Here is a 14,904-nt window from a genome sequence, read left to right as displayed (position 1 = left end):
TCCCAGAGGCGGGGGAGACGCCTCGAGGGTCTCGCCTTGACAGGATTTCCCGTCAATGACCTTTCCCGGGACCGTCCCGACGGTTTCCCTGAGGAGGTCCCGCCTTGGTCTGACAGGAAAAGTGTCTGGAATGCCCTGGGCCCCCATTCCCTCATGGCTGCCCTTGACCATGAGGGAATTCTCCTCAGGGATTCTCCTGGAGATTTCTCCTCAGGGACACCTCCCGACCGGGGAGGAGCCAGGGTGGCCAAAAAAGCAGGTGGCCGCGGAGAAGGAGGTGAAAGGCAGGAGGGATGTTATTTCGGGATGAGACCCCCCCCACCACAGGCCTTCACTTCTGCTCTCCCAGAGGCGGGGGAGCCGCCTCGAGGGTCTCGCCTTGACAGGATTTCCCGTCAATGACCTTTCCCGGGACCGTCCCGACGGTTTCCCTGAGGAGGTCCCGCCTTGGTCTGACAGGAAAAGTGTCTGGAATGCCCTGGGCCCTCATTCCCTCATGGCTGCCTTTGGCCATGAGGGAATTCTCCTCAGGGATTCTCCTGGCGATTTCTCCTCAGGGACACCTCCCGACCGGGGAGGAGCCAGGGTGGCCAAAGAATAGGGTGGCCGCGGAGAAGGAAAGGGCTGGCTATGTACCCGGGGGGACAATGGAGGCGAGCGGGGCGCCAGGAAAAGCGACAGCTCAGACGACGACGACCGCTTCGCCCGTCGCCCTCCCTCAGACGCCTCTTTCCCGCCAAACGGAGCGCGAGCGCACCCCCAAGCCGGGGCACTGCGCATGCGCCGGGCTCCCTCACCCCCCCCCCCCCCAGCGCGCGACCGCCAGAGCTGGCTGGCTCCGCGCATGCGCGTCGCTAAGCGAAGGGGGAGGCGGGCGCAGGGGCCAATCGGGACTGAAAAAAAATCCCCCCTCAAAAGGCGGGGGGGGGAGAAAACGTTGTTGCGCATGCGCCACCCCTCCTCCTCCCCCCACCCCAACCCCATTGGAGCTCTGCCATAAACTCCTTATCTTGGTCAGGCTACCGCCTGCCTTTCCCCTCGGTTGTAATAAATTTATTTATTTTACTTGTACATATCTATTCTATTTATTTTATTTTGTTAGTATGTTTGGTTTTGTTCTCTGTCTCCCCCTTTTAGACTGTGAGCCCACTGTTGGGTAGGGACTGTCAGTATATGTTGCCAACTTGTACTTCCAAAGTGCTTAGTACAGTGCTCTGCACACAGTAAGTGCTCAATAAATACGATTGATTGATTGATTGATAATAATAATAATGATGATGACATTTATTAAGCACTTACTATGTGCCAAGCACTGTTCTAAGCGCTGGGGAGGTTACAAGGTGATCAGGTTGTCCCACGGGGGGTTCCCAGGCTTCATCCCCATTTTACAGTTGAGGGAACTGAGGCCCAGAGAATAATAATAATAATAATAATGACATTTCTTAAGTGCTTACTATGTGCCAAGCACTGTTCTAAGCGCTGGGGAGGTTACAAGGTGATCAGGTTGTCCCATGGGGGGCTCCCAGGCTTCACCCTCATTTTACAGTTGAGGGAACTGAGGCCCAGAGAACAATAATAATAATAATGATGACATTTATTAAGCGCTTACTATGTGCCAAGCACTGTTCTAAGCTCTAGGGAGGTTACAAGGTGATCAGGTTGTCCCACGGGGGGCTCCCGGGCTTCATCCCCATTTTACAGTTGAGGGAACTGAGGCCCAGAGAATAATAATAATAATAATAATAATAATAATAATAACATTTATTAAGCGCTTACTATGTGCCAAGTACTGTTCTAAGTGCTGGGGAGGTTACAAGGTGATCAGGTTGTCCCACGGGGGGCTCTCAGGCTTCATCCCCATTTTATAGTTGAGGGAACTGAAGCCCAGGGAAGTGACGTGCCTTGCCCAAAGTCACCCAGCTGGCACTTGGTGGAGCCGGGATTTGAACCCATGACCTCCGACTCCCAAGCCCGGGGTCTTTCCACTGAGCCACGCTGCTTCTCTATGTGTTTTGGGAGCCACGTCTGTCCGTTTGCTGATAGGCCTCCATGTAATAATAATGGCATTTATTAAGCCAATGTGCCAAACACTGGTCTAACCGCTGGGGAAGTTACAAGGTGATCAGGTTGTCCCATGGTGTGTGTGTGTGGGGGGGGGGGGCAGCTTACAGTCTTCATCCCCATTTTACAGATGAGGGAACTGAGGCCCAGGGAAGTGACGTGCCTTGCCCAAAGTCACCCAGCTGTCAATTGGTGGAGTGGGGATTTGAACCCATGACCTCCGACTCCCAGGCCCGTGCTCTTTCCACTGAGCCATGCTGCTTCTCTATCTGTTTTGGGAGCCATGTCTGTCCATTTGCTGTTAGGTCTCCATATAATAATAATAATGGCACTTATTAAGTGCTTACTATGTGCTGAGCACTGTTCTAAGCGCTGGGGAGGTTACAAGGTGATCAGGTTGTCCCACGAGGTGGGGGTGGGGGGTACTCCCAGTCTTCATCCCCATTTTACAGCTGAGGGAACTGAGGCCCAGAGAATCAATCATATTTATTGAGTGCTTACTGTGTGCAGAGCACTGTACTAAGCGCTTGGGAAGTCCAAGTTGGCAACATATAGAGACAGTCCCTACCCAACAGTGGGCTCACAGTCTAGAAGGGGGAGACAGAGAACAAAACATATTAACAAAATAAAATAAATAGAATAGATAAGAGAAGTGACGTGTCTTGCCCCAATAATAATGGCATTTATTAAGCCTATGTGCCAAACACTGTTCTAACCACTGGGGAGGTGATCAGGTTGTCCCACGGTGAGGGAGGGAGCCTCACAGTCTTCATCCCCATTTTACAGCTGAGGGAACTGAGGCCTAGGGAAGTGACGTGCCTTGCCCCAAGCCACCCAGCTGTCAATCGGTGGAGCCGGCATTTGAACCCACGACCTCCGACTCCCAAGCCCGTGCTCTTTCCACTGGGCCACGCTGCCTCTGTTTCGGGAACCATGTCTTATCCGTTTGCAGGTAGGTCTCCATATCTCGGAAATGTATTTTATTTTAGCCTAACGGGCCGCTCCTTTTTCCTAATTCATTCATTCAATCGTATTTATTGAGCACTTAGTGTGCAGAACACTGTACTAAGCTCTTAGGAAGTCCGAGTTGGCAACATCTAGAGACGGTTCCTACCCAACAGTGGGCTCACAGTCTAGAAGGGGGAGACAGAAAACAAAACAAAACATATTAGCAAAATAAAATAAATAGAATAGATAAGAGAAGTGATGTGTCTTGCCCCAATAATAATGGCATTTATTAAGCCTATGTGCCAAACACTGTTCTAACCACTGGGGCGGTGATCAGGTTGTCCCACGGGGAGGGGGGGAGCCTCACAGTCTTCATCCCCATTTCACAGATGAGGGAACTGAGGCCCAGGGAAGTGACGTGCCTTGCCCCAAGCCACCCAGCTGTCAATCGGTGCAGCCGGCATTTGAACCCACGACCTTCGACTCCCAAGCCCGTGCTCTTTCCACTGGGCCACGCTGCCTCTCTGTTTCAGAAGCCATGTCTTATCCGTTTGCTGCTAGGTCTCCATATCTCAGAAATGTATTTTATTTTAGCCTAACAGGCCGCTCCTTTTTCCTAATTCATTCATTCAATCGTATTTATTGAGCGCTTACAGTGTGCAGAACACTGTACTAAGCTCTTAGGAAGTCCGAGTTGGCAACATCTAGAGACGGTCCCTACCCAACAGTGGGCTCACAGTCTAGAAGGGGGAGGCGGGGAACAGAACAGAACATATTAACAAAATAGAATAAATATGTACAAATAAAATAAATAGAATAAATATGTACAAATAAATTAAATCGAATAAATATGTACAAATAAAATAAATCGAGCCCCTCCGCCCCCACGGGCCCGTCAGCGCCCTCACGAACTCGCTGCCGATTGGCCACTTCCGGTGGGGGCGGGGAGGAGGACAAGCCCCGCCCCCTCCCGCATGCTATATAAGGAGGCGCGAGGCCCGCGCCTCGCGCTTTAGGAGGAGGTGCGCGCGCAGCTGTGCGCGGGTAGGAGAGCGGAGCCGTCCGCGCAGGCGCGGGGAGAGGGGCGGGGGAAGAGCAGGAGGAAACGACGCGAGACCGCCGGCGGTTGGGCCTTGAGGTGGGGAAGAGCGTGCGCATGCGCGCGGGGCGGACGGGTCGGGCCTGGAGGTGGGAAGGGGAGTGCGCATGCGCGCGGGGAGGGCGGGTTGGGCGGGGGGAGCGTGCGCGTGCGCGCGGGGCGCTCGGATCGGGCCTTGAGGTGGGGAGGGGCGTGCGCATGCGCGCGGGGCGGACGAGTTGGGCCGGTGGGGAGCGTGCGCATGCGCGCAGGGCGGTCGGATCGGGCCTTGAGGTGGGGAGGATCATGCGCATGCGCTTGGGGCGGACGGGTTGGGCGGGGGGAACGTGCGCATGCGCGCGGGGCGGAACCATTAAGAAAGCGGGGGGAGATTGGAGGATAAAAAGCCCTGGGACGTAGGGAAAGCAACGGTCTCTGTCCGAAGGTCTTCGGGAGGGAGGTGCGTAATTACGAGTTGCTTTCCGACTGAGGTAATCTCTCGGGACAATTTTTTTTTAAATTTTAATTTTTACGGACATTGGTCTCCCCCGAGTCGGGGCGTAGTTCTCCTCGCCCCGACGCGTTGCAAACCCTTTATTGGCAATCGCCCCCCTGTCCTCGTCCCGGCCACTTGTGCTTCCCAAGCGCTTAGTACAGTGCTCTGCACACAGCGCTCAATAAATACGATTGAATGAATGAATGAGTGAATGAATTCCGGGCTGGCCGCCGCCGCCGCCTCCCGGCGGGTCGAAAGGTCCCGCTCATTAATAATTCATGAGGGGGCCGTCCCTTTCCGGGACGGGGCCACGCCCCCCTGAAGAGCACGTGCAGCGCCACCAGGCGTGAGCCCAGCGGGGGCGGGCGCGCAGGCGCGGGAGTGGAGGAGGAGGAGGAGGGGTGGTAAAGGCCGCGAGCCGAGCGAGGGTTCGATCCCCGGAGCCGGGGAGCAGGGCGAGGACGCCAGCCCAAAGGGCCCCTTCCTCCGTCCCCCGTCGGCGGGAACTCGCGGTCCCGTGAGCCGGATCGGGAGAGGCCGTAGGTGGGTCGCGGTCTCTCCGAGGGGGGCCGATTTTTAAAAAAGCTCCGTTCTGCGCGGCCGTTAAGCCCGTGCGCGCGCGCGCGCGGGGAGGGAGGGGCGTGCGCGCGCGAGGCGGGGCTAGCGCGCAGGGGAGGGAGGGGCGTGCACGCACGCGCGCGAGGCCGGGAGGCGAGGCGGGGCGTGCGCGCAGGCGCGGGGCGGGAGGGGCGCACGCGCGCGAGGGCGGGAGGGGAGGCGGGGCTAGCGGGGAGGGAGGGGCGCGAGAGGCAGGGAGGCGGGGCTAGCGCGCAGGCGCGGGGAGGGAGGGGCAGGCGGGGGGGGCTAGGAGGCGGGGCTAGCTTGGAGGGGAGGGAGGGGCACGCGAGGGAGGCGGGGCTAGGGCGCGGGGAGGGAGGGGCGCGCGCACGCGCGGGAGGTGGGGCTAGCGCGCGGGGAGGGGAGGGAGGGGCGCGCGCGCGCGGGAGACGGGGCTAGCGCTCGGGGAGGGGAGGGGGGGGCGCGCACGCGCGGGAGACGGGGCTATCGCTCGGGGAGGGGAGGGAGGGGAGCGCACGCGCGGGAGGCGGGGCTAGCTTGGAGGGGAGGGCGGGGCTAGCGCGCGGGGAGGGGCGCGCGGGAGGCGGGGCTAGCGCGGGGGGGGAGGGAGGGGCGCGCACGCGCGGGAGACGGGGCTATCGCTCGGGGAGGGGAGGGGGGTGCGCACGCGCGGGAGGCGGGGCTAGCTTGGAGGGGAGGGCGGGGCGCGCGCACGCGCGGGAGGCGGGGCTAGCGCGCGGGGAGGGGAGGGCGGGGCGCGCGGGGAGGGCCTGCGCAGGCGCAGTGGGGGGCGGGGAGGGAGGGGCACGCGGGGAGGGTGTGCGCATGCGCAGTTGGGGCGCGCGCCGCCTGAGGGAAGAGGGCGACCCGCCTCCTGAGGGGAGAGGGCGACCCGCCCCCCCCCTTGTCCCCCCGTTTTTTTTTTTTTTCGCCCCCTCAGGCCGGGGGGCCATGATGGAGATGGCGGCGGAGAAGGAGCCGTTCCTGGTGCCCGCCCCGCCGCCCCTCAAGGCGGAGCGGCGGCCTGGAGGAGGGGCCCCCCCTCCTCCCCCTCCCCCTCCCCCTCCCCGTGAGGAGCCCCCCCCCCAACCGGCCCGGCCCGCCCCGGAGGGCCCGAGGAGGACGGTGACCGTGATGGAGGAGGACGAGGAGGAGGAGGAGGAGGAGGAAGAGCGGCAGAGGCGGCCCCGAGGGGGGAGCGCCGAGCTGGGGCCCCCCCCGCGACCCCGCAATGGCTTCCAGCCCCAGAGACCCCCCGGGGGCAAGAGGAGGAACAGCTGCAACGCGGGGGGGGGGCTTCAAGCACCCCTCCTTCAAGCGGCGCCGGCGGGTGAATTCGGACTGCGACCCCGTGCTGCCGTCCAACTTCCTGCTGGGGGGCAACATCTTCGACCCCCTGAACCTCAACAGCCTCCTGGACGAGGAGGTGAGCCGGGCGCTCAACGCCGAGACCCCCAAGTCGTCCCCGCTGCCGGCCAAGGGGCGCGACCCCGTGGAGATCCTCATCCCCCGGGACATCACCGACCCGCTCAGCCTCAACGCGGGCACCGACGAGGCCCAGGTGGTCCGCGCCTCGCCCCTCAAGGCGGGCCGCAAGCGGCACCGACACCGCGGGCAGCACCACCAGCAGCAGCAGCAGCAGCAGGCGGCCGAGCCCCCATCGTCGTCGTCCTCGTCCTCGTCGTCCTCGTCGTCCTCGTCCTCCTCGGCGCCGCCCCCGCCCCCTCCCGCCCCGTCCCCGCAGGGGGAGGCCGCCCCCGCGCCCCGGCGGCCCCAGGGGCGGGAAGCCCCCCAGCCCTACGAACTGAACACCGCCATCAACTGCAGGGACGAGGTGGTGTCCCCGCTGCCGCCCGCCCCGCGGGACCCCCCGGGGACCCCCGCGGCCGCCCCCCAGGCCTCCGTCCCCCCGGCCCCCTCCTCCCGGCACCGCAAGCGCCGCAGGACTTCCAGCAAGTCGGAGGCGGGGGCCCGGGCGGCCCAGGCCCCCAGGGAGAAGGGCCGGGGCGGCGGGGGGCGGCCCCCGCCGCCGCCGGCCGGCTTCAAGAAGCGGCAGGGCAAGTTCCAGTACGGGAACTACTGCAAGTACTACGGTTACCGCAACCCCGGCTGCGAGGACGGCCGGCTGCGCGTGCTGCGGCCCGAGTGGTTCCGCGGCCGGGACGTGCTGGACCTGGGCTGCAACGTGGGCCACCTGACCCTGAGCATCGCCTGCAAGTGGGCCCCCGCCCGCGTGGTCGGCCTGGACATCGACCCCCGCCTCATCCACTCGGCCCGCCAGAACATCCGCCACTACATGTCCCGGGACCTGCGGCTGCCCGAGGCGGCCCCGGGCGAGCCTGGCCCCCCGACGGCCGAGCCCGCCCCCGCCCGCAAGCGGAGCTGCTTCCCGGCCTCGCTGACCGCCAGCCGGGGGCCCATCGCCGCGCCCCACGTGCCCCTGGACGGGGCCGACGCCTCCGTCTTCCCCAACAACGTGGTCTTCGTCACGGTGAGGGGGCGGGGGCGGCGGGGCCGCGGGCCGGCGGTTGCGCGCCGATCCGCGGGAGCGGGCCGGGCCCGGTGGCTTCCAGAGGAACCCTCCCCTTCGGGCCCGGCAGTCGGTCCGTCCTATTTATTGAGCGCCCACTAAGCGGCTTAGGAGAGTCCGATAGAACGGACACATTCCCCGCCCACAACAAGCTTACGGTTTGGAGGTGTAGGAAACGGGGCTCCTTTCTCCACTCAAGGCTGCTCGGTCGGTGGTATTTACTAGGCGCTTACTGTGTGCAGAGAGAAGTATAATAATAACGATGACGGTATCTGTTAAGTGCTTACTGTGGGCCAAGCGCCGTTCTGAGCGCTGGGGTAGATACAAGGTAGTCGGGTGGTCCCACGTGGGGCTCACAGATGAGGTCACCGAGGCACGGGGAAGTGAAGTGACTTGCCCAGAGTCACACAGCTGACAAGTGACGGGATTAGAACCCAAGCCCCGGCTCTTTCCGCTGAGCCACGCTGTTCTGTCAGTTACTTTACCTGCCCACAAAGAGCTTCCGTTCCGGAGAGGACAACCGACATGGATATAAAGGATGATGATGATGGCATCTGGTAAGCCCTTACTGTGTGCCAAGCACTGTTCTAAGGGACACCGGATAGGGACAAAAGTGCCGGAGGGTGGATAAATGATGCGGCTCCACTCGTTCAATTGTATTGAGTGTTTGTCGTGTGCAAAGCACTGTACTGAACGCTTGGGAGAGTACAGTATAACCAATAGATAAGGTCTCAGCCCACAACGAGTTTCCAAGTGCAAGGGCGGGATTGTGCTCATGCTGTTGGAGCCCTGGCTGTTGGGGGGATGGAGGAGGCCCCCAGGTTTGTCCGGGAAGGCTCCCTCTGCCACCCACGCACCTCTCCCGCCCCACCCACCCCTCCCGGCTCCTAGGAGAGGGATCCAGAAGCACCCGAGGGAAAAGTTCCCCGTTTCGGCTTGGGTCTTCCCTGCTGAGATGCGGTGGTCCCTTCCTTTCCGGAGCGGAGGTGGCCACGTGGCTGCCACGCGACCACGCTGACTCCAAGACGCAGCTTGGTTCGGGGGTCGGGGGGCCGGTGGGTTCCCTCCCTGGCCCTGAGGGTTGAGCGAGTCTGGGCCCAGCGGTCAAATTCAGTGACCCCCAAGGGACGGGAGTCGGGGACGGGATGGCAGATGGCTAGAGGACTGCAGGTGGTGTGGGGGGCGGGAGGGGCTCTTCTCAGGGGGTTTGGGGCGATGGCAGGTAAGCAGGCAATTTCCACATAAGAGTAACAATAACGATGGTATTTGTTAAGCGCTTACTACGTGCCGAGCACCGTTCTAAGCGCTAGGATAAATACAGGGTAATCAGGTTGTCCCACGTGGGGCTCCCCATCCTCACCCCCATTAGACAGATGAGGTCACCGAGGCCCAGAGAAGTGAAGTGACTTGTCCAGAGTCAGCCAGCTGATAAGCGGTGGAGCCGGGATTAGAACCCACGACCTTCTGACACCCAGGCTCTTTCCACTAGGCCACGCACGTGATAATGATGGCGTTGATTAAGTGCTTACTATGTGCACAGCACTGTTCTAAGCACTGGGGAGTTTACAAGGTGATCAGGTTGTCCCACGGGGGGCTCCCAGTCTTCACCCCCATTTTACAGAAGAGGTCACTGAGGCCCAGAGAAGAGAAGTGTCTTGCCCAGAGTCCAGCTGACCAGTGGAGGAGTCGGGATTTGAACCCATGATCTCTGACTTCAAAGCCCGGGCTGTTTCCACTGAGCCACGCTGCTTCTCTAACTCTCGCCCACATCAGTTGGGAGGGGCTTGGACCCCCACGGGGAGTGGGGCCCGGGGCGGGGGAGGTGAGGATTGTTGGGTGGGGGGGGGGCAGGCAGTTTGATGCCCCCCCCCCCCCACCGCCCCGATGACAATGATGGTATTTGTTAAGCGCTTACTCTGTGCCGAGCACTGTTCTAAGCGCCCAGGCCTGCCCGAGCAGCTTCTCTCCCGCCCCCAGCCTCGTGAGGGGGAGGTGGGCAGAGGCCGGTGGTCTCGGGGAGGGCCTCCGGGCGGGGAGGGGGCCCGGGGGTCCCGCCGCCGACCTCCGCCCGTCCGTCCCGCAGGGCAACTACGTGCTGGAGCGGGACGAGCTGGTGGAGGCGCAGACCCCCGAGTACGACGTGGTGCTGTGCCTCAGCCTCACCAAGTGGGTCCACCTCAACTGGGGGGACGAGGGGCTGAAGCGCATGTTCCGCCGCATCTACCGCCACCTGCGGCCCGGGGGCATCCTGGTCCTGGAGCCCCAGCCCTGGTCGTCCTACGGCAAGAGGAAGTCCCTCACCGTGAGTACGCGACCCCCCCCCCCCACCCCCCCAAACCATCCCGGACGGGCCGCGGGGAGGGCGGGACGGCGAAGAGCGCCCACCGGAGCCCTCCTTCCGCCTCCCAGGAGACCATCTACAAGAACTACTACCGGATCCAGCTGAAGCCGGAGCTGTTCAGCTCTTACCTGACGTCCCCCGAGGTGGGCTTCTCCACGTACGAGCAGGTGGCCACGCCCCACAACTCCTCCAAAGGTGAGCGCCGAGGGGGGCCGGGGCCCAGGGCGCCGGGCTTCCCTCTCCCAGCTGACTCCCGCCGTTCTCCCTCCCTCCCTCCCTGCAGGCTTCCAGCGCCCCGTGTACCTGTTCCACAAGGGCCACTGAGCCCCGGCCTTCCCGTCCGCAGCCACCCCGCCACGCTGAGGACTCCGGGCGGTTTTCTCGGGACGCCCCCTGCCCCTGCCCCTCCCTGCCCGGAGGCTGGCAGAGACCCTCTCGCCCCTCGTCCCCCGATCTCCCCCTCCTCCCAGCCTCTGGCAGGGGCCAGAGTAGGATGGGACGGGGTGGGTTTGGCCAGAGTCTCTTTTAGGATCTATTCTGGGTTTCCGCCCTCCCCCCCCGTCCCCTCCCTCCCCCTGGCAAGAGAGTTCCCCTTCCTCCGGCCTCCGTCGCCCCCCTGGCTCCTCTGTCCCGGCTGGGGGCAGGGACGCTGGCCACGTTTCAGTGGACCGCGGAGGAGCTACATGCTGCATGCCCCCTCCCCACCTCCTCAGGGCACGGGGCACGGGCCCTCAGGGGCACGGGGTCCGGGGGCCTGCCCGTGTCGGACTGTGGCACAATAAATCCGATGTTGCAGGGAGGCGGTCCCCTCTGGCACGCGTGTGTCCGTGTGTTGCGTGCGCAGGCGTGCTCTGGCCGGGCTACACGGCAGCCGTCCGTGGCCACCGCTCTGTCTCTGCAGGGGGGGGGTCTCCGGAGAGTCAGGGCAAGGAGACCACAGCCTGGCGTCGTGGATAGAGCACGGGCTTGGGAGTCAGAAGGTCGTGGCCTCTCATTCCGGCTCTGCCGCTCGTCTGCCGTGTGGTCTTGGGCAAGACGCTTCACTTCCCTGTGCCTCAGTTACCTCATCTGTCAAGTGGGGATTAAGACTGTGAGACGTTCAGCACTTAGTTCAGTGCCTGGCACGTACGAGCAGCGTGGCCCAGTGGAAAGAGCACTGGCTCTGGAGTCAGAGGTCGTGGGTTCAGATCCCGGCTCCGCCACTTGTCAGCTGTGTGACTTTGGGCAAGTCGCTTAACTTCTCTGTGCCTCTGTTCCCTCATCTGTAAAATGGGGATTAAGACTGTGAGCCCCCCGTGGGACAACCTGATCACCTTGTAGCCTCTCCAGCGCTTAGAACAGTGCTTTGCACATAGTAAGCGCTTAATAAATGCCATCATTATTATTACTAGTAGGAAGCACTTAACAAATACCGTAATTACTATTATTCTATGCGCTGAAGTAGATGCAAGTCAGTCAGGTCGGATACGGTCCCTGTCTGTCACAGGGCTCGTATTCTTAATCCCCATTTTTACGACGAGGTGACCAAGGCCCGGAGACCAAAATGACTCACCCGAGGTCACACAGCAGTTGGGGAAGAGCTGGGATTAGAACCCAAGTCCTCCTGACACCCACGCCCATGCTCTACCCGCTAAGCCACACTGCTTCACAGATCCGGCCCCGGCTGGTCTGCCGCCTCAGCGATTGGGACTAGGGGTCAAAGAAGAGGCGCGGGCCGGGCTTCCCTTGCCTCCCTGGGCCAAGTTGGGGATGGGGCGATCCGGACAGCACGGGCGGAGGCCTTAAGCAGCCGAAAGGGGTAGGGAGACGGGGTCCTCTGTGGGCTACCATTCATTCATTCAGTCGTATTTATTGAGCGCTTACTTTGTGCAGAGCACTGTACTAACTTGGGAAGTACAGGTTGGCAACATATAGAGACGGTCCCGACCCAACAGTGGGCTCACAGTCTAGAAGGTGGGCATCAGCCCGGGGACAGAAAGGGCACAAGTGGCAGGGGAGTCTTAAGTACGCGTGTTCCTCTCACTTTGCCCACCTCCATAATAATAATAATAATAATAATAATGGCATTTATTAAGCGCTTACTATGTGCAGAGCACTGTTCTAAGCGCTGCGGAATTTACAAGGTGATCAGGTTGTCCCACATGGGGCTCACAGTCTTCATCCCCATTTTACAGATGAGGGAACTGAGGCCCAGAGAAGTTAAGTGACTTGCCCAAAGTCACACAATTGACAAGTGGTGGAGCCGGGATCTGAACCCATGACCTCTGACTTGAAAGCCTGTGCTTTTTCCACTGAGCCACGAATGAGGTTGGACACAGTCCCCGTCTCGCGTAGAGCTTAATACCCATTTTAAATACCCATTTTAATCTAAATACCCAATTTAAAGATGAAGGAACTGAGGCACAGGTAGGTGAAGTGACTTGCCCAAGGTCACACAGCAGACAAGTGGCCATCTCTTTGCCCGCTTTGGGTTCAGCTGCTGCCAACCCTTCCACCTGGGTAGACCACCCTCTGGTGAATTCCTGGGTTGGTGGGGAGAGGGAACCGGGGGAACCGCACCCACGTTACCTCTGCCAGCGAGTCTGCCCTCCCTGGCATGAATTCCCCGCAGCCCCTGCACCTCTGCCATGCTTGGGGCGGTGAATCCTAAGAGGGGGACGTTGGGGTGGAGCTGGGAGGGTCTGTGAGTTTACAGTCTACAGGGGATCGGGCGGGGGGAGTCCTGGGGTCTCGGCTCCGTGCCTCACCCCCATCAGAGGTCAAGCCCACCAGCCCCCTGCCTCCCACCCACCCAACCGTCCACTGTCCCCTTGGGCCGAGCTCCCCCGTCCAGGCTGCAGCGGGCCGGGAATCATCATCATATCATCAATCGTATTTATTGAGCGCTTACTGTGTGCAGAGCACTGTACTAAGCGCTTGGGAAGTACAAGTTGGCAACATATAGAGACAGTCCCTACCCAACAGTGGGCTCACAGTCTAAAACGGGGAATGAGGTCCCTGCTCCCGGGCTGGGGGAAGACTAGGGGAGATGGAGCAGATGGGATTGGGAAAGTCAGAAGGGAACTCTCCCCAAAGTCAGGGATGAAAAGCAGCCTGGCCCAGAAGACCTGGATTCAACTCCTGATTCAGTCGCTTGCTGTGTGACTTTGGGTGAGTGACTTCCCCGTGCCTCAGTTTCCTCAACTGCTGAACAGAAAGGATTCGAACTCTGCCTGCCTTCCTATTTGACTGTGAGCCCCATGCGTGATAGGGCCTGATGATCTTTTCTGCCCCAGTGCTTTCAGCTCCCAATACCACAAAAGAAAGGCACTTGTTTATAAGGGGACCGAACCCATCTAGTAGCCCCAACCCTGGTGACCCCTAGCCCACACGGGGAGGGTCTCTTCCGTGGGGAGATCTGTGTGGGTGGCCACCATTGCTACCACCCCCAGTTCTTCGTACCTCCATTCATAATTCCAGTTGTATTTATCGAGTGCTTAGTTTGTGCAGAGCACTGTACTAAGCACTTGGGAGAGTCCAGTACAACAGAGTTGGTAGATGCATTCCCCGCCCAAAACGAGTTCTTTCTCCTCCTTGCTGAGCCCCATGTGGGACAGGGACTATCTGATCTGATTATCTTGTGATCAAACAATCAATCCAGCGCATTTATTGAGTGCTTAGTTTGTGCAGAGCACTGTACTAAGCACTTGGGAGAGTCCAGTACAACAGAGTTGGTAGATGCATTCCCCTCCCAAAACGAGTTCTTTCTCCTCCTTGCTGAGCCCCATGTGGGACAGGGACTATCTGATCTGATTATCTTGTGATCAAACAATCAATCCAGCGCATTTATTGAGTGTTTATTGTGTGCAGAAAACTATTAAGTGCTTGGGAGAGTACAACGTCTACCCCAATGCTTAGCATAGTGCTTGTCACTTAGGGGGTACTTAAGTGTCATTAGCATCATTATTGTGTGGCCTAGTGGAAAGAGCCAGAAGACCAGGTCTTCTAATCCCAGTTCCACCTGCTGAGTGACCTTGGGCGAGTCACTTCACTTCTCAGTGCCTCAAGTTTTCTCCTCTGTAAAATGGGGTTCAATCCCTGTTCTCTTTCCCCCTTAAACTGTGAGCCCCATGTGGGGCAGAGATTGGGTCCGATTGAGAGTCAGAGGTCGTGGGTTCTAATCCCGGCTCCGCCACTTGTCAGCTCTGTGCCTTTGGGCAAGTCCCTTCACTTCTCTGTGCCCCAGTTGCCTCACCTGTAAAATGGGGATGAAGACTGTGAGCCCCATGTGGGACAGCCTGATGACCTTGTATCTACCCCGGTGCCTAGAACAGTGCTTGGCACATAGTAAGCGCTTAACAAATACCATCATTATTATTATACTGTACCTGCCCCAGTGCTTTGTACAGGTTTGCCACAGAGGAAGAGCTTAATCAATCAATCGTATTTATTGAGCGCTTACTGTGTGCAGAGCACTGTACTAAGCTTAACAAATCTCACACCGATTGGGGAATTTTTTTTATGGTATTTGTTAAGCCCTTATTCATCCAGTTGTATTTATTGAGCGCTTACTGTGTGCAGAGCACTGTACTAAGCGCTTGGGAAGTACAATTCGGCAACATCTAGAGACGGTCCCTACCCAACAACGGGCTCTCAGTCTAGAAGGGGGAGACAGACAGCAAAACAAGTAATAATACTAATAATAATGGTGGTATTTGTTAAGCACTTACTATGTGCATAGCACTGTTCTAAGTGCTGGAGACAGGTGTCAATACCATCGGAATAAATAGAATTATAGATATATACACTTATTCATTCAATTGTATTTATTGAGCACTTACTGCGCTTACGCTTGGGAAATACAAATCGGTAACATATGGAGACAGTCCCTA

The 14,904-nt window shown here is 59.7% G+C and overlaps 1 protein-coding gene across 1 annotated transcript; it reads left to right on the top strand.

The window, feature by feature from the left end:
- The first annotated feature begins 4,510 nt into the window (after positions 1 to 4,510).
- On the top strand, positions 4,511 to 10,849 carry MEPCE (methylphosphate capping enzyme). Its single transcript, XM_038769060.1, is given in 6 exon segments — positions 4,511 to 4,578; positions 6,103 to 6,448; positions 6,450 to 7,653; positions 9,776 to 9,994; positions 10,102 to 10,228; positions 10,317 to 10,849. Coding segments are annotated over 5 exon segments (1,926 nt in total). The 5' UTR covers positions 4,511 to 4,578; positions 6,103 to 6,113; the 3' UTR covers positions 10,358 to 10,849.
- Positions 10,850 to 14,904: the final 4,055 nt, after the last annotated feature.

The sequence above is a fragment of the Tachyglossus aculeatus genome, chromosome Y4 (assembly GCF_015852505.1).
Source record: "Tachyglossus aculeatus isolate mTacAcu1 chromosome Y4, mTacAcu1.pri, whole genome shotgun sequence".
Lineage (NCBI taxonomy): Eukaryota > Metazoa > Chordata > Mammalia > Monotremata > Tachyglossidae > Tachyglossus > Tachyglossus aculeatus.
The sequence above is the reverse complement of the archived record's forward strand: the minus strand, read 5'-3'. Positions and strand labels throughout refer to the sequence as shown.